The following is a 19,785-nucleotide window of genomic DNA, read 5'->3' as shown; positions in this document are numbered from 1 at the left end:
TTGTGTGCGTGTGTGAATTGAAAGTGGTTAACGATAACGTCAGCAATATGGTGCAGTGCTTTGTACCTGACTGCAATCACCGCTCAGTCGTCAACACATGTCGTTGCCATTACACAAATGTTCAGTAAATGCACAAAAAGCTATGCCTAGGCTAAATATTGTTTTGACAGTGGCATTATAAAATGCTTGATATGACCCATACCATATGATGGCTACAGTAGCCTAGCTAAAGTTACCAACCTCCCTGCAAAACTCTCATGGCAGCCATGGAGATCATAATTGCACTGATAAGTCTACCGTGCAAAAACGCAACACAGGTTTTTATTTTATTTTTTTATTAATGATCTTCAGTCTTCGCGGGGTTTAACCAGACTGTTACACGAGCTCCACCAATCAGATGCATCACTGTGGGATTGTTCAGGATTGTGGGTAATGAAGTACTTAGCCAAGTCATCGCGAATAAAAGACATTTATATCAAAACAAGGTTAGTGCCCCATGATCCTTTTTCGTTTATATGAGCACATACTATTGCTTAGTACAGCCGTAGCTGGTTTTAAGTCTACCATGTATGGTTACGTTTTTATGCCTTATACCCCAAATGTTTTTTTTATTTTTTATAAACCTTTATTAAATAACAAGGCATTAGAGAATGTAAAATAACAGATCACAAAAAAAAATGCTATGTAGAACAGTACAGAGTAGCACAAGTCTTTTCAACATTTATATAAAAATATCAAAAGGAGAAAGTTTATACCCCAAATGTAAATGCATTAATTGCATTGAATTTTTACTTCCGGCACCAGCTGTGGGCGGGACTGTGATGCTCTATTCGTGCGCCTCGACGCCATTAGTGACGTAATCATCATATGAATATTCATGTATGGGCGTGGCCGGTCACTTCAAAGGTTTTCTCAGATGCACTACAAACATCAAGGCCTCCCTCATTAAGGTAAATACTGAGATTAAACTCGTTTTTCCACTTTTATAACTTTGAAATTAGTCCTGAAAGAGTATAAGTTTGCTAGCCTGAGTATATGTGCTTCATGCTTAGTTTTAAAGCTTACTTTAGCCAACAAATCTGGTGAATCTGTAGTAAGGTAAAAGAGACTAAGTAAATTCGCGCCATTACAGGAAAAGCTAGACAACATTTTCAATGTATAAATTAAATTATCCAATCAGGTAAATAAAATCAAGTTCATTCAAAAACCTTTAACCTTTAAATATGAAACACTAATGATCTAAAATATGCATATATACACAAATGACGATTCCGTAAAAAAAGTCATTTTGCAAGAGTGAACACAACAAGGTCTCGTTTCAACAAGAAAAGATTTATTAATTGAAAGACAAGCCACGAATTTAAGAAAACGACACTAATAAGCTAGCCTGAGCTCAAGTCTGAAATATTCAGAAAAAACAAACTACATGTGTCTTGGATAATTCCTATATTTTCCTCATATCGACACACTAAATGTTAATATATCATTTTATAAATATAAAAGTTCCCCGGGTTTTGTTATCCTTCATGTAAAATACACAATACAAATCACTCTACACTTATTAGTCAGCTTTTACCAATTTTCAAGAAGATATAATTTACTAAGAGGTAAATTGAAACAACACACAAAAAAGAAAAAATGTACTGTATATGTAAGTTACATCATCCAAAACGATAAAGAGAGCGTGAGAGATGGGGGGAAATATCACAATTTACACTTTCAAAGCACATCTGTTATTAAACTGCTTGATGTAAGGGACTGTAAATAAATATCCTTCCATTTTTATCTGAATATTTACATCTAGGATTTCAGTTCTGAGTACCACGATGCTTGTGCTTGCATTTGAACGCGCTACAGCAGGCCACGACTCACTACGTAAACAGTCAAATGGCACTTAAATATATTCTGAAAAACTCCTAAAATAAGACGACATAGAAACCAAGCATGTCACTCTACGTACAATAGAAGTAAACCAAAAGCAAAACCCCTCATGATGACACTTATAGTGCAGTGCTCGTATTGGTGGAATCCCAATAGAGTTCTGTTCATGTCATCGTTTCATCAGAAGTTGAATCAGTTTGGGTGCCTTTAAACTGCATATGTGTCAAAGGTGAGTGGTGTTTTTGGGAGACGTCCAGCCATGCGTTGGCTTGTACTGGTTCTGGAGGTCTTGGAGAAGTCAAAGGCACTGAAGTCTCTAGTCTTGTCTTCACGCTCCTCAGCGCTTGATATGTTGATATCAGAAGCGTCTTTGCATTGATATCCAGAGAAAGGTTGCAAACGTCCATTGAGGATTTCCATTTAAATATTAGTGTCTTGGTCAGAAAAGAACAAAACAAAACAATGCAACAGAGTAGACTTTCCGAATCAAAAGTATGTGAACCCCTCCGTTTTGGCAAAGTTAGAGTCGAAACAGGCATGTGGTTTGAAATTAACGCAATGAACTGTTCTATACTTTCTGGCACGCTGTCCGAAAGCGAACTCATGATATTCTAGCAGCACGAGAAAAGGCATGCAAGACCAAAAGCACTTTGAGTCGAGTCATCGCACACGATCAACACATCTATCCAATAGTGAAGAGCTGTCTGTAGTCCAGGCACGAGGACAGAAGGAAAACAAACCAAACCAAAGCTCTTCTGTAGGAAACGAAAACGAAAAATCTTCCAACTCGCAAGTACAAAAACCATAATGAGTAAATTATGTAATCTCAGAAATAATTCTCCAGCTGTAGAAAATCTTTAATAACTGGGTGTTACGCTTAAAAAGGTGACTTTCACAGATTGCACACATAAATATAAATCAACATCACGATTATCAGAAAATTGGACACGTCAGACGGGATCTCTTCAAGTGAGCGGTAACGATCAGGATGGTTTAAACATGAATTAAAATTAAGATAATACATATCGATTAAAAAGATGCATGAAACCGCTTCGGCGCACACAGTCATTCATTTAAAATAACGTCAGTAGTGAAGAAAATAATGCTTTTTAGTTTTCAAACTACAATTTTCCAGTGTTTTCCACAATAGTACAGCAATTGACAGGTCAAGTACAAAAATTATCCATTAGTTAGTCGCACCAATCTGAAACCAAACAGCAGAGTTCATCCTCAACTTTACATGAACATATATGCTGTGATCTCCAGAAGAGGATTTAACATTTGTCATTTCACAGTAATTAAACAAACTCTCTAAACTCCATCATCTTTTCATGCAGAAGATTAAGAAAAATTATAAAATCAAAGGTCTCCTGCATGAAATGAATGGTTGGTAAAATCAGTAGTACAATTTACGTAAATGTAAAATCTGCTTGTTTGTGAACAGGACCCAATGTTTAAACTCTTTATCAACTTTTGGTCCACCAATCGCGATGTTGGAGGGCAGCTGATGTGAACTTAAAACAAGAACATGTGGGTCAGCAAAGAAGAGACACAATCCCATCAGGACTTGTGAGTAAGACCGGCAACGCCGGCGTGAGGTAGGGTGACGCAAAACACACCACGACAAAACAACTCGGCCAAATCCACGCTTTCGCTCACACAACTTCACCTGATTCCAGAGGCGAAGGAGCGAACGGGCCTTGACGTTAGATAGGGAGCAGTAAGTGAGCAACAGACACGTTTTAGCAAACCATGACCCTGAATTTTCATGTAGGTGCTCAGTGTCAGATCACAAATCCAGCCACGTGTCCACCGTGATGAACTGGGTGGCAGATGTCTACTATGAATATTCTCTGGCGGTGTGGGTTACAGTACAAACACAAGTGGCCTCTTCGGTGTCGCTTCACCGGTTCAGACGAAATGAAAAGCTGTTGTTTGGGTTAAGGCACTAAGATGAACCCGAGGTACATAAAATCCCTGACATTCGCTCTGTTCTGCAACATCGCACCGAAGCAGCAAAGCTTCGAAATGGCCCTGTTGTCTCTCACACTTGTGTTTTTGGTCCAATTAGTAAAAAGAAAAAGACCCACAATACAGTTCGCACATGCAGCATATATGTACAACGAAAAACTCGAGCTACCACACGACTAAATCTACTAACAGAAGGCATTTGGAAACACTCGTCTAGCCCGCTTCGATTACACACAGCGAGACTTTCCACTCCCTAACCAAACAGCACGCAACATTTGGCCAATTACAATGTTCTAAACCAAACCGTAAACAATAACCAGTACAGTAATAGAGAAGTGATAAATATCAACTAGGCGAATGGTGTCCCTGGTGGAGCTAGTGGCTTGGATTTGAGTTCTGGGTCATCCAATAATGCTTTCTACTAACATCAGGGCTTTAAACTTTACAATCAGCATCCCATCACATCATAAAGTTGATTTAATAGCTCGCTGGAGCTGTCGTGGAGATCCATTTTCGCTTTTAAGAATAGATGTCTTGGAGACATGGTACTGAAAGAGATAGAAAGCGCTCATGGGGGATAAGAGCGAAACGGACGTGCTTTCAGACCGAGGCGTATGTGTTTCCCACACTGCCGCAGTGGCGGATGGTGCTGGTTCCGCTCGAGCTGAGGATGTGCTCGGTCGAGGGTAAAGTGCTGAGCATGCTGGACTGAACCACGCTCACCACCGCGCCGCTGCCGTCCTCCACGGCTCCCACCTGCAACACCTGGATGACCTCCGTCTCCGCTTTCTCCCGCTTGGCCAGAGGCTCGTCAGACTCCTCCATCTCCTCGTCCAGATCACTGTCCATCTCGCTCACCTCGTCTAGCAGACATCAGAATGAGACGTGCCAATTAAAAAAATAAATGGTGTTCACAACCCATTTATCACCCAAAAAGTTTACTCAGCCTTTTGTTGTCCTAATGTTGTATCCCCTTATTTCTTTTTCAGACCACAAAATGTCCTGCGCACTTGTTTGTATAAGGCAGTGTATGGCGATCAACATCAAGCTTTCTTTTTTTTAAAGACACAAAATTAAACACATGAAACACTATATTCAGTATAAGTGTTCCTTTTGTGGTCTGAAAAAGAAAGCACATACAACACAAGAGTGAGTAAATAATGACTTTTTCTTCAAAAAAAGAAAGAAAATGTAGGGCAATGTAGCTTGATTATTTTATCCATCGAAATAAAAATGGACAAGCTATTCAACAATGGGCTCCCAGCATGGTCCCTATTAGTCAAAAGGACATGAGTTTAAGAAAATTAAGAGGGATTGGTGCCAAAAAGAATGTAATGTATAATGATGAATCACAATATGTGCCTCGTGATGCAGGAACACAAACTGTAGAGTGTTTGTACAGTAATGACTCCTCCAGCAATCCAGTTTCTCAAAGGAAAGCAACTAAATCTGAGAGTCCCCTACTGGTCTAAAGTGGCTGGGCTCGTTAGTCCAGACTGTAATGATGTAACTCTGGGTGTAATGAGGTCTCAGCTTGCAGTCTGAGCTTACCTTTGTCGATGTTGGCAGGTGACATGGTATTCAGGTCCTGAAACTGCGATAGACGGAGCAGCACAAAGAAATGGTGATTAGAGAGAAAGACTGACTTCATGGCTCTTTACGGCTCACGCTGAGCTACACACGGTCTTTACCTCTCCCATAACGCCGATGGGCGTTTCTCCTGTGGCCTGTGCGACGCGGTGCTCCACCAGATAGAACATGTACTCGTCGTACAGCAGCCGGATCAAGTGGAACGAGCCGAAACTCGCCGCGCTGCGGAGGGTCAGGTCTCTGATGACCATAGAGCTGTGAGAGCACAGTAAAACATGCAAAAGTACAGTTAACACTTTGATCGTAAGGGTGTATGAGACATTCTTGCTTCATTTGGTTGGTCTATAAGGATTCGGGGAGATCCCAGTATGGTTTCAATCTACACAATCTGAACCAAGTGTGAAATGTCTTGCCTGTAGAAGGACCACTTGAGCAGGAACTGGCGTGCAGCTTTGGGGAGGGATGGTTTATCCTCGTACGGCTTGAGTATTTGAGTGACCACGTTGTCCAGCCAAGCTGCCCACTGTTCCAAAGAGCTCTGCTGCTGGAGGGTGGCCTTGAAGTCCTGCTCGAGGCGTTGAACTACGCCCTCTTCACACTGGCACACCCACGAGGCCTGCTCCTGTACGCCATCAACAACCATCAGAACATCACTGTGATGGACCTTCTCATGGACATTGTGAGGCTGGAATAGTCTACAAAACTTCTGCTCAGATTTGTTTGCCCCTGGTCTGCAGTCTGGACAAGTTGCCAAAAAAAAGAGCCAGTCTGGAGATTTTTATCTCTGTTATAAACTGATCAAACGGCGCTGAAGTAGAAAACCAGTAGTAGTAAAGATAACTATAACCGTGGTGTTGTGGCAGAAATAGTCAAATGTTACTACTTTATTCATTTCAGGGGTAGTACATCCTTTTGAGAGAGAAATTGAATGACTTTCAAGCATTTCACACAACTATTTCCAGAACTGTAAATCTCTAAAAATTATCCAATTCAAATGTTATTTTTAATTGGATGACCAAATTTGACATTGTGATAAATAAACACTTATTTAAAATTCAAAAAAGACCTCAAATTACCACAAAAAAAATCCAGTAGATGGCATTTATTTCCAATAATTTTTTTGCTTTAAATTACAAAATCATAAAAATCAACAAGAAATCAAATTTTGTCAAGAGTTTTGCTTTTTTTTTTTTTTTTTGTGTGAAGAAAAGTCACAAAGTGCCTTGAAAAACAAATACGCATACAAAGCAAATAAAAATTACTGCTTTTATAATCACTAAAGTTGCCGGTCAGTTCAGGATAATATTATTCAGTTCAGTAGAAAATATAAATTTCCTTAAAACAATTACTGTTAAGTAAATTTTGCATGCTTCCCAACTCAAGCTCAGTGATTTACTGTATTACCAAGAAATAAATGTGTAATATTATTAGTTGCTTCACTTATTAATGCAAAACATTAGTAATTTTATGATTAAATTAAATTATCTTTATTTTTAAAACCCGCCCCCAAATGGCAAGCCTTTTCTGTTAAGAATGGATGCCCCAAAGAGCACAACAAACCTGAACATTGGCAAAGTCGACCCGGTTGAGATCGCTGAGCATCTGGTTGATCTGGGAGGTGTTCTGCAGCACTGCACGGGCCGCCTGCGCCAGATGATTCAGAGACGTGTATCTGCGGAGCGTCTGAGCGAAGGCACTAACAGCGGAAACCTGCCAAACAAAGGATCAACTCTTTTGGGATTTCTATGGTGGACAAAGGCTTTCATTATGGACTGTGGGAAGGCAGTAAAACAGCTGGTAACCCTCTGCACTCTTACCTTGGTCTGGATCATCCTCTGAGGGATGCTGCTCATGGCGTTGGTGAGCCAGCCCTCAAGGCTTTTGGCAAAATTACGGATGGCTTGAGTCAAGGCACCTGTCGAACACAAATGAAGATTCACAAAAATAAGGATTTTATATTATCGGGAAAATTCCACACGAGGGACAATCTCAGAGCCAGATTATAGTCTATCAACAAAGTCTGGTGAGAACCAGCCAATTATACAAAGGTGTTATCAGACTAGTGTTTACCATTTAGTATTTGTAATTTGGTGCAAGAATAGGCTAGTGTTTAATAAAGCAAGAAGCTGTGGTTTAAAGTGAATTTATAACAGCTAAGTGGTGTTATTCACTGTAAACCACAGCTTCACAGTGCTTATTGCTTTTTTAAAATGGTTATTCCATATACATAGTAAGGTTTCACAGAGCAAATAAAGTGTAATGATATTAATAACAACAGTATTCTTCCACCAAACAATATAGCTCCTCAGAATCAGTTGTGGTTACTACAAAGTGGTTGCCGAGCAACACCCAAACATAAACAAAGGTGTATGTTACTTTGTAGCGTAATTTACTCTGCTTTGAACGCAGCTCAACCAATCAGAATCAAGGAGCGGAACTCTGTTTTTTAAGAAGGTTTATAGTATCTCAACCGTACAAAACAGTGAAGATAAGAGTGTTGTGATGATCCATAATGATCTGTGCCTTCTGAGGCTGTGACTATAAAGAGAGACTCACTAGGAATGGGTCTCAGAACATCAGGGATGAGGATCTCCACGAGGGCCTGGTACATCAGGTGATCACAGGTGTTCATCCACTTGAGCACTGCCTCGTTTCTGCAGAGAAGAATCAGTGTGCTCCGCGGCAGGCGGCCCTCGATCTCGCTCAAACCACTGCATACAAAATAACCATACTTGTTCAATCTAATATAAACTTGTAGAAGCACCAAAGAGGAACGTAACGAGTGACACACCTGTTTTCAGTGATGGTGACGCCCTCCATGGAGCTGGAGGGAGAATAGCGCCAGAAAGTCTGCCACAGGTTCTCGATGAGATTGAACTGAAGGTTCACCACTACGTCCAAAATGGCCTACGTGTGAAAACCGGTGACACCACATTTAACCTTTGAACTCAAGGAGCTGAGAATTGAACTGTAACTGATGTCCTGTACGACTGACCTCGCAGTGCTCTCTGTACAGCGTCTGAAGGGCTTTGACGTCTTCGGGTCCGACGCCTTCCACAGGCTCTCCGAGGTCAAGTTCGACGAACTCTGGCAGAGCTCTGGACCCGTCTAAATGGGGTATACGAGGAGAATTAGAAAAGCTCTTCTGAAACATGAATGTGAGCTAACGGTCTCTAGTGTTTTACCCAGGAACTGCTGATGGTGCTGGCTTTGAGCGATGAACGTCTGCTCCGCAGCGTTAGGTGTGTGCTGCCCCCCGGTGGAGAAGTTCTCCCCAGAAACGCCATCCAACTTCTGTACTGGCTTGAATCTAGAGATTTAATTTCCCTTTATGCATTTGGCAGATACTTTCATCCAAAGTGACTTGCATTGCATTTACGGTATACTTTTGTTTCTTTGGGAATTGCACCCTTGACATTTGTTTTGTTGGGAACCGTACACTACAGATCTCTTTCGTGACAGAGACTACAGTACCTCTGCTTCTGCTGGACGGGCTGCTGTCTCAATGCCATGTACTGCATGTCCTCCTGCAACCGGTTCAGAGGAGAGTCCGGCTTCACACGAATCCCGTAATAGTGATATTTAGAGTTCCCTCTGAGAAAACAAGTCTGCTGTGAATGAATGCAGCTTTGGAGAGTACAGAACAGAGCTGAGCATGTGTTAATGAGAGGATTTTACCGGGTGCCCAAGCGGCGTGTGCGCAGCCCCATGAAGATGGAGCGGATGAGCTTCCCGAAAGACGCAGCGTTGACCGGATCCAGCTTCTGCTCCTGACAGTGGCGCAGGTAGTGATTGTAGAGAGTGGAGCGTGGCAGACTCACGCCCTCCGCTGTCTCGTAATTATCCAGGAGCCATTGCAGCTGTGGAGAACAGCTAAACTTGTCAGCTAGATTCTCAAAGTTCACATTTCTTTAACCCCTCTGGGCCTTTTCGTTTGGGAGTCACACATGGCTCCTTCGCCGTCAATAGTGACCGGAGCCTCAAAAGGTTTTTTTTTCCCCTTATGAAAAAAAATGTAATACATTTTTGTTCTATAATATTTTTTTATTCTTATTTATAATTTTGAGGAAATTTTATAATAATATGCAATATTTATACAATTTTAATGAGCTATTTTTTTCATTAGAATTATTTTTATTTTTTTACCTTTAACTTATCTGAATCTTTTTGTGTGTGTGTGTGTTCACATATCTAATGCTACAAAAGTCACCAAGTGTCATCTCATTTCAACGAAGCTACGATTCTCAAAACATACAATATTTTTCCATTCAAAAATTACCAAAAAGGCCCAGAGGGTTAAAAAAAAAAAGAAAGTCACAGGTTTGGAATGGCAATGGTCCTATAACCTCAGCAAATCATTAAACATCTCGTCCAATACAAAAGTTTACAAATATTACAAATGCTAAAAGTTAATTCATGGAAAAACAATAAAAACAAACTTAACAAAATAAGATGCATAACCTAAAAAAGACAGTGCCATTTAGAAAGTCCACACTGGTAATCTGAAATTAAACACATTTTCAGAACTTTTTTCAAATGTAACAAATAAAGAAAAAGTTCCGAATTGATCATGTGACTCTTTTGAATGGCACAGTACAGGAAAGAGAGAAAGCGAGTGAGAGAGAAACCGAAGCAGATCGTGCAAAGAAAGCAAAGCTGTGCATGTTCACAACTTACATGGCTGTTGAGCAGCGAACTTCTCTGACTGGACAAACCTTCAGACTTTTGGAGCGTCTCAATCGCCATTTCAATCTGATAGACCAAAGAGCAAAAGAATAAAGGAAAACAAAAACAAAAAAGGGGGGAAATAAATCAAATGAAGGCTGTAGCGACAGAGAGCTGAGCAGCAGAAACAGACCCGACTAAAGCATCCCAGCCACCAAACACACACTTCAGCCCTGCACCGCAGATATAATCATAATCATCCAGCTTCTGTTAACTTTCATTCAGAACAGAGCAAAGCAAACGCTGACACTGAGACCAATTAGTCAGAAATTAAAGGTAATTCACTGCTGACAAGAAAAACTTGGCTTCTACGTGAGAAAAATTTCCTTTTGCCAAAATGGTAGGAGAACCACATTACCCATAATGCACTAGACTTGATCCAACTATCTCTGAATGGTGAAAGTATGATCTGTAGTTTTCACAAAATGATACATTTGTCTTTTTTATATATAGTTCTGAAAGTGTAACAATAAGAAGCTGGAAGAAAATCTAAAATGACCCTTTATTGATGAAACTACTCTTTATGTAACATCTCATTTTAAAGTAAATCTTTACTTTGCAACAACTTCATCTTCTGGATAGTACATTTTAATCCTTTTAAAAATCTTTTTCCACTATTTAAGACCTTTTGTGCATTGGAAAGATTCTTTGTGGAACTATCAATGCCAATAAAGAATATTACAAGAGTGTTCCATTGCATAAATGTTTTTATTTTTTATTTTTTAAACGTACTTCACTTTGGGGAATCAGAAATGGCATCACTGCGAAAGCCCAAAATTGAAAAAGCAATTTTAGAAGCTGTATTTTTAAGAACAGACCCATTATCACAAAATATGTTGATTTATTTTAATAGGTAACCGCTTAAATGTGACTCTGGAGCACAAAAGCAGTCTTAAGTTTCAGGGTATATGTGTAGCAATAGACAACAATACATGGTATGGGTCAAAATTACACATTTTTCTTTTATGCCAAAAATCATTAGGATATTAAGTAAAGATCATGTTCCATCAAGATAATTTGTAAGTTTACTACCGTAAATATTTAAAAACTTAATTTTTGATTAGTAATATGCATTGCTAAGAATTCATCTGAACAACTTTAAAGATGATTTTCTCAATATTTAGATTTGTTTGCTCCCTCAGATTCCAGATTTTCAAATAGTTGTATCTCAGACAGATATTATCCTCCTCACAAACCACACATCACTGGAGAGATCATTTATTCAGATGATGTACAAATCTTAAGACTGGATTTGTGCTCCAGGGTCACATATAATTATACAAAATGACAATTCATTTTAATTAACAAATAAGATTGCAATATTTTATTCTGAAGTGTTTTTTTAGGGTCTCACAGAGGTCTCTCATTAAAAATGACCCAGAGGAAAATGATTAGCCTTTAATTAAAAAATATATATATTTTTGTCTTTAACCACCCCAAGCATTTCCAGAGCAAGTTCAGCATGTTTTTGAACATTCAGTCGTGTGCGTCTGTGATTGGAGCTCACCGTGGCGGGGGAGGCTCTAGTGGTCTGAGCCGTGCTGTGAGGGGCGGAGCCATCCATGGAGTTTCCTCCAATCAGATAGGCTCCTGAGCTGCTGATGATCTGTCCTCCTGACAGCCCCATGGCCAGAGCACCGTTCCCGTTGTTGGTCAAACTGTGAGAGCTCACCTGAGCCGAGCTGCCCTGCGTGTCGAAGTAGTTCCCACTGCTGTTCTGGTTGTACAGCTGCGGTTCTGAGTATGAATACGTCCGTCTGCCGATGAAACAAGAGTGCTTCAGACATGGCGGCCAGCTGTTTTTTCACTCAAATGATTTCTGACATTATATTAGCGCACACGGTTTCTTTAATTGACTCGAGAAACATAAGTCATGTCTTGATGCGTTCGCATCCTTTCAGCTTCAGGTGAGAGTGCTGTTTCCATGGAGGCACAAATCACCAAAGCATTACTATTTGATAGAGAACATTGCTTCTGATTGCCTTTCTGATATGTGCTCTCTCCTCGTCTGATGACATTTTATTTATAATAGCCAATTTAAAAGATCTTAGCCTCTTGCTGAGTGAATTTCTAAATATGAGCGATCCGAATGTTGCAGAGAGAGAGAGAGAGAGAGAGAGAGCAGACAGAAGAGTTTCAGGTGACCTGAGTGCTCTCGTCCCTGTTACGCTGGACACTCGTGGTCATTTCCAGGTGACCGCATGAGTCGATCTCGATCAGAGGCAGCATGTTTCAGTGACAGGACAGAGCTGGAGTGCACTAAATCACATTCACAATCTCATAAAAACACTCACATGGTCCCGTTGGTGTAAACGGCGTTGTTTTCCTCCTGAACGTACTGCACCTGTGTTTGATACACATGCTGGACCTGTTGAACAGTCTGCGCCTGAAATAACAACACCATTACACTGGAAATATGGACATAAAACTCTATCACAAGATTTTCTGGTATTTCTTGCGCTAATATCAAAGACGATATAGAGATGTTCAGAGATGAGGACTGTTTGAAACGCCGTCTCCGTTTAATACATGAACAGCAAATGATGCGATCGCAAAACAATCAGGAAAAAAGGGATTGCATGCACATTTTTAAGTTATAACATGTGAATATAGGCCTTGTCACCAGTGGCGACCTCATCTAAAATTTCACTCGCAATTTAATATATTTGGTCGCAGTTTGGAGCCCTGCTATAACTATAAATCATCAAGGTTTTATTATAAAACATTAAATTATTATGATAAATCTGTGACAGTAATTTCTTAATTCAGGAAATCTCATGCATCCACCGAGACAAAAACAAAACAAAACATGGATTTACATTTATTTACTTCAAATTTCTTTAGAAGGAAGTATTTTTCCCTATTTTTAACCAAAACAGGGTGTTGTGAGCCTTATTGAGTATACACACGTCGTGTAATGTGTGTTTCATTCATACAGAAGTAACAGAACTCATGACACTCCAGGAAATCCCTTATATGGACAAAAGTGTCCAGCTATCGCTGTTACTGAATTAAAAGAAGATAGAAACACTTGAACTGATTAATTATGATTTCCTCTTTCTGGTATTGCCTCATTCTGTCATAGGAAACCACATCAGATCACAAAAAGAAGTAATTATAAACACATTGTGAAGTCAATTTGGGGTAAAAACTAACATGGGATGTAAAAACAGCAGCTGTTTACAAGAAAGGGCTTCTCTGTTGCATGGTATTTCTCACTGTCTGTAGCAAATAAGAACAAACTAAATAAAAGATAAAGATAAAAAAAAGTGCATAAAGATCTTTTATATCATCCAGTATAGCTCTGTTAAATCGTTCCTCTCAATAACAAAACAACACATGAAACACTGACAGCGGTGAGAAAGCAGCAGTTAAGAAAGCATCAGATTACAGCGATGTGGATGTTTGCGTTTTTTTTCTCCCTTTTTAATGTCTAAATTTAATTTTATTAATCAAAAAGCATGTCTAATTACTTAAAATCATGAAACTTAAACAATTTCATATCAATATATTAAAAGTTTAACAAATTACATGTTTCGGGCCCTATGAAATGTTTATTTTTTTCCAACCTTGTTTTATTGCTACCAAATTCGGTTTTAGCATGTCTAATTAGTTGAACGCATAAAAACAAGTTTAATTTTTTTCTCAAAATAGCCTTATGATTTTATCCTCAGAAATTCTGTGTTAATTAAGTCATTTAATATATCTTTTAAAAAAATATTTTTTTTTTAGGAAAATAAAGGGGATTTCATTTTACAATTAATATAAAATATTGTATGATAATTCATTAAAAATAAGGTTTTAATTTTAGTAGAAGTAGTAGCTTATTACGTACATTCTACTGAACAATAGTAATATTTCTGCAGCGATATCTTCAGGTTAAACCAAACTTTTTTTTTTTTATCGTGTTTGTATATGATAGCAGTATAGTTTTACTCCAATGAAATGGTAAAATGCTCATGAAGTGACTCTCAGAGCAGATCTGGAGATGTTGTTCATGTATTTTATGTCTTAATTAGTGAGACGGCATACAGTCATATCAATAGAAGCATCACGCGTGTTTTACAAAACTGCACGTCTGCACCATTTATTAGACATTCGACATAAGACTATTTATCTTGTTTAATAAAAGAACAAGGTATAGACCCTATAGAGAAAATTACATTTAAGTAGCCTAAAGGGGCCACCCATGTAATGTAATGGAAGCGGTGTGATGTTTTTAGACACACATGGGCTCACCTGTTGCTGGACGGGCACCTGAGACGCCCCCTGCTGGGCACTGACCGCAGGCACGCTGGTCTGGAGCGGCACGCTGGACGTGGAGTCCGCGCCTGCCTCTGGGGTCTGCATGGCGCCTTGGAGACACAAAACCACCATCAATTGGCTGCAGGGTGTGATTGTGTTGGTATAGACACACAGTGCTGATGTAGATGGGATCTTTGTGTTCTGAGCAGGTCAATGTGTGGAGATCGCTGCTTGTACCCAAAGCAATAAATGAAGTTAATATTTAATCGCCTTCTCTCAGCTCACACTTTAAACAGACAGAGATCTCAACAGCAACTGCTCGCTGCTAACGTTCCTCCGTCCTGAATTCAGTATTGATGAAAACATGTACGTCAGAATGGTTTGCAATGGTTTTTCTTGCTCTTGCTGCATGCGAGCCGTAATGCGGCATGTAAACAAGCCGTGTTTGAGCAGCGGCGCTCGACCGTACAAGCAGCCGAAGGCTCCTTAGCTGTAAAAGTTTCCATGATCAGGTCTCTGCAGGTTAATTACCCTTGTGCTCCTGACAGCCGAGCATCTCTCCCCAGAGACTCTCTGCCGCCTCCTCTTCCTCTGCTCCTCATTTACCTGAAGGGTGCAGGTGCTGTTGTGTTCACTTCACCTCCCCCTCAGCCCTAAACGTCTGATTACCCAGCATTCCTGACTCACACATAATCACGCCATTTCCAATGCACACGCTAACGAGTCAACACCCTTCATCTAGAACACGCTTAAACTAGTCAGAGATAACATACTAGCATTTAACGCCAGACAGTGTGGATCGACATCAACTTTGTCGCTCTTAAAACATCTTATGGCTCCGAACTAGATGACTTTTAGTCTTTTACCAGAATCCTACATTAAACAGACTTTTTACAATTTAAACTCTTCTTGGTAAACGCTACAAATATGTCCTCCGAACAGACAAGGTCTTTGTTATAAAAACACACATAAAACCCTCATCCTGTTTATAAACATGCTAACAAATCAGAAACACATTGAATGCATTGTGACCAATTACACTAACGATGAGTTGCTAGTTTTTTACTTTCTGGCGTCCCTTAATCTCCATAATATCAGATTCAAGGAAAGAAAACATGGTAAATGCAAATGATCCAATCCATTTGTGCACTTTATGCTATTTCAGCCACACATTAATCTGTTTCTCGGACATTTGACAAATTAGACAGATGCAGAAACGGACGTTTATGGCCTATGAAATGCGGATGGGTTGTGTGACACACCTTCATCCTAACAAAAATATCACAAACAAAAGCACAATGTTAATAATTTCGTTTTACCGTATACACAGCTCACTGAAAAAATACATTCCATCGTTTATTTTTGGTAAATAACCAATTGATATATAATTGTGGCACTTGCTCTATGTTGTCTTAAGTAACCCCACCTGCTCCCGGCACCTGTCTGAACACCCGCCCCCCCCCCCACCACCGCCCCCCGCTGACTTCACCTCCTCTCATTCATCCGCTCCCCCGTGGGCCACTTAAACCCAGAGCTCCACTGAGAAACTGCAGCCTCAAAAGCCGAAGGGTAACAAAGGCTCAAGAGGAGGGCAACACTTGCTGTCTCTTCCCCCACGGCCCGGAATCTGCCCCGGCACGGAGCGAGGGGTCAAATGTGCTTTTGGGACGCCATACCAATAAAATTGGCCATCAAAGTTAGAGTCTAATTTGGAATCATGTAATTGTACATGCACAAACACTCTTAAAACCAAAGGTTACTACAGGGTTTTTTGCAACAGTGCCACAGAAAGAACCATTTTTTTGCTTCCCCAAAGAACCATCCAGTGGTCAGCTCTAAACTCTAAAGAACCTTTTGTGAAAGTAGAAAGGGTCCATGCACCTTCAGTCTTTATATTCAAGAGTGCACTGCTATCTTAAGACACTGGAATCAACCATAAAAAATTAAAAAAAACTCTTACATTTTTTTTTTTTTGGCATTGACCGTTCAATGAAAAACCATTATCATCCATTAATCAAATAGTTATGTGTAGCTTTGTAGATCCTTTAGATTTATGAAAGGATTATAAAAATGGTCTTTTAAGAACTGTTCACTGAAAAGGGAACCAAAAATGATTAAAAACAACCCCCCCCCCCATTTTAGAACCTTTATTGTTAAGAGCATGGTCAAAAAAATGAATCCACCGTGCCAATTGAGCTTAAAGTGAAATGACCAGAATACAGTAAGAATCAATAAACCAGAAACATCAGAAGTGATTTCAGTAGCTGATGTATATTTAGCATTGCCAGGGGTGGTTTAGATTAAAAACACTAAAATAAAGAGACTTGATTAATGTTAATTAAAAAAATAAAAAAAAAACTATTGTAGATGCTCTGAAACATTTTTTCCGAGCAGCATCCGCCCACACGCTCGTGAGCGATGAAGCTCAAAGGGTTTAGCTTGAAATGAAATGGATATGAATTATTTACTCAATCAGTATCTCTTAAAGAGATTGGAAAGGGAACAGGATACTGTGGACAGGTGGCACGGCCCCGATTTTAACTCTACACCTGGCTGTGGTAACGTGAGCGGATGCCTAGCGGTCTCTGACATCCTGTCCTCTTGGTTTGACCACTAACAGACTGAAAATAAACCTAAGACACCGGACCAGAGAGAAACTCCTGGAATCAGCTTGCTTTCCAAGAAAAAACAGCTACTCTCGAAAATTAGTCGAAGCACCAGATAGTTCACTATTAATTTCAACAATATCAAAAGTTGCATTGAAACTGACACACACTTTTAGTGTTTACAGACCTGTCTAGTTCTCCAGCGGGAGTTTAGTTAGTGTGTCTTAAGACTGTGTCAGGGGCAGTCTATACGTTTGTTTATATCGTCAAAAAAGATTTGGGAAGCTCATTCATAGATCGTCAAGCTTTGAAGAGTCACATAAAGCTCTTTGAAGCTGCATTGAAACTGATTTGTACCTTCAACCCGCTGGTTCCCATTGAAGTCCATTATATGGAGAAAAATCCTGGAATGTTTTCCTCAAACACAGACTGAAAACGAAAAAGACATGAACATCTTGGACGAGTAAATAAATCATCAGGACATTTGTATTCTGAAAAATAATTAATGATGCTAAAATAAAAAAGAGTGGAGCGACTGAACAGCATTAATCAGGAATATGATTTGGGATGCACCTTTAATCCCGTGAGCTTCCCTGCATTTCCTCATTTATCCAATGTAAGAAGCATAAAGCCAAACAACTAGATAAACTACAAATCATAATATCAAAAGATGTTTTGATTCAACCAGTGACATAGACACGAATAAGTCAATGAATGTGCAAATAACCAGATCTAGACAGAGACAGCTGCTCAAAAATGAGGTTTAAGATAGCCAGCCCACTTGTTTTTGTCCAAGGATGCCTCTGGAGCACCATGTAGGGAGCACTATGTAGGGAGCACACTGGGTTTTGAGACGCGGCCCCAGAGGGCTGAGGGCCAATAGCTTAGCAGCTTTATAACAATAGAAGACAGACAGATAATCTACATGTGCGACATTATATTACACAGAAGCACACTTTAAATCCTCCAGCAGCATTTATCAGAAGAAAACAAATACACAAACACTTCGGTGAGGAGAAAATCCGTTCGCTTTCATTACAAACGAGCGTCAGAGGTTAAAGATAATGCAGCACCCAGCTACTGAAATTACTTGGATATGCATGTTAAACACAACTAAAGCGCGTTTAACGACTAAAAACATGAAAAAGCATCCAGAACGATGTGATTTTGAAGGCGAAATAGTAAACAATCGCTCCATTCGTCCTCACGATGCTAACGCTAGCCGCTTAGCAACACCTGCTTCGAGAGAAAATGACGCGGCGCTTCGATTAAACACCGTTTTCATCGCGTTTCCCGCTGTTTGGTCTCACAGACGATGTTCGTGAACGCTATTCAGACCCAGACAGATGTCGTTTAGTAAGGTTTAGGGTGAATGAGTGAAAGCAGATTGGGAGGAGAAACATCTGGATTGAAGCAGAATGAAGCAGCAGCAGCAGCAGATCGACACCCAATTAAAGCTCCACAACACACACACAGCAGCTTCATATTCACTCATCCGCACACAGACACTGAAACACACGAGCATTATACAATGAGCGTGTTTATAAGCGAGCGGTTAATGTGGAGATATTCACCTGGACTGGTGTGAGGATGAGGATGAGGAGGAGGAAGGTGGCGGTTAGGATGAGCGGAGAGGAGGAGGTTGTTGTTGTTATTGTTGGTGGGTTACAGTCGCCAGGACTACGGTGACTACGGCGCTGCAGCTCGGGGCAACGGTTGCTATAAAGCTCGCCGCGCAGACGAACTTGACGCTGCGGAGGGAGGCGGAGCCTACGGCGGGAGACTATAAAGCTCGGCGCAACCAAACTTGACGCTGGTTGTAAAGGGCGGGGCCGCTGACGGCTAGAACTCCGTTCGTTTTCCGAAAGAGGGCGGAGTCTGGATTACGTAATAAGATTCCAAAAATTAAGTACTTGTAAATTAAATTATATTAAATAAATCTTAGTCTGACTATGGTTTTAATATTTTTTTTATTGATTACATGATTGCGTATTATTCACACAATGGCAATAAATTACCCATAATTAACTGATTCTCCCTAATTCCTCCGCATTCATAAGGTCTTACAATTTTGTGGACCGTCACACAAAGACAAAAAAAAAAAAGAGGGTGTCAGGTGGATATCATTACACATAACATTGAGAGAACACAGCATCCTGACCACTTGACTTACAAAACGTGTTTTCTTAGCATTTCAACATCACATCAACTACTAATTAACCGTTTTTTATTTTAATTATCACGCAGAATATATTTAACCATGTGTTAGTATGTCTTTGGAAGGCTTTTTTTTTTTCTTTAAACATATTACCATGCACAAGTTCACATTATTTCTCATTAACATCTAATGCAGGGATTCCCAAACTATTTTTTTTTTTTCAAGATTCATCCGAATCGTTCACAGAATATATTTATTTGAATCCTCCCCTGAGATTTTAAGCTAATACGTTAATAATTTGCATGTTCACGGTCCTGTGGTGTTAGTTAATGATCACACAACATGCAGGTAAACAAATATAATCTATTTAAACGTTGTTATATTAAAATGTATTTATTTTAATTTCACATTTTTATGATTTAATTAATTATTAGCTTTTCATAAAACACTCCAGGACCCCCCTGGAATTCTGTCACAAACTCCGTTTTAGGAAACCTTTATGTAATATAATGTTTAATGCACTATATTATGTTATTAACAACAAATGTAATGCATTTTCTTTTTCTCCGCATATTAATATGGCACGATTATCCTATTTAAATCAATATG

General features: G+C 39.7%; 1 protein-coding gene across 5 annotated transcripts; it reads right to left on the bottom strand.

Moving 5' to 3' along the window:
* Positions 1-1,311: 1,311 nt before the first annotated feature.
* rfx3 (regulatory factor X, 3 (influences HLA class II expression)) lies at positions 1,312-18,769 on the bottom strand. Of its 5 annotated transcripts, none has more exons than XM_052607695.1 (18): positions 18,593-18,769; positions 17,376-17,447; positions 14,407-14,522; positions 12,462-12,553; positions 11,675-11,924; positions 10,120-10,194; positions 9,121-9,302; positions 8,917-9,036; positions 8,628-8,752; positions 8,438-8,550; positions 8,234-8,349; positions 7,999-8,153; positions 7,260-7,357; positions 7,003-7,152; positions 5,856-6,064; positions 5,544-5,697; positions 5,404-5,446; positions 1,312-4,715 (listed from the first exon to the last, which is right to left on the bottom strand). In XM_052607695.1, exons 2-18 carry the CDS (start codon positions 17,404-17,406, stop codon positions 4,453-4,455), a joined length of 2,292 nt encoding a protein of 763 aa, XP_052463655.1. In that variant the 5' UTR covers positions 17,407-17,447; positions 18,593-18,769; the 3' UTR covers positions 1,312-4,452. The 5 variants fall into 5 exon arrangements, with proteins under 5 accessions (XP_052463655.1, XP_052463656.1, XP_052463657.1 ...); XM_052607696.1 differs by lacking the exon at positions 18,593-18,769 and adding an exon at positions 17,592-18,493; XM_052607697.1 differs by lacking the exon at positions 17,376-17,447 and having other exon boundaries at positions 14,407-14,639.
* Positions 18,770-19,785: the final 1,016 nt, after the last annotated feature.

Source organism: Carassius gibelio, chromosome A10, assembly GCF_023724105.1.
Source record: "Carassius gibelio isolate Cgi1373 ecotype wild population from Czech Republic chromosome A10, carGib1.2-hapl.c, whole genome shotgun sequence".
In the NCBI taxonomy this organism is placed as follows: domain Eukaryota; kingdom Metazoa; phylum Chordata; class Actinopteri; order Cypriniformes; family Cyprinidae; genus Carassius; species Carassius gibelio.
Note: the sequence above shows the minus strand (reverse complement) of the source record. Positions and strands in the feature narration are given on the sequence as shown.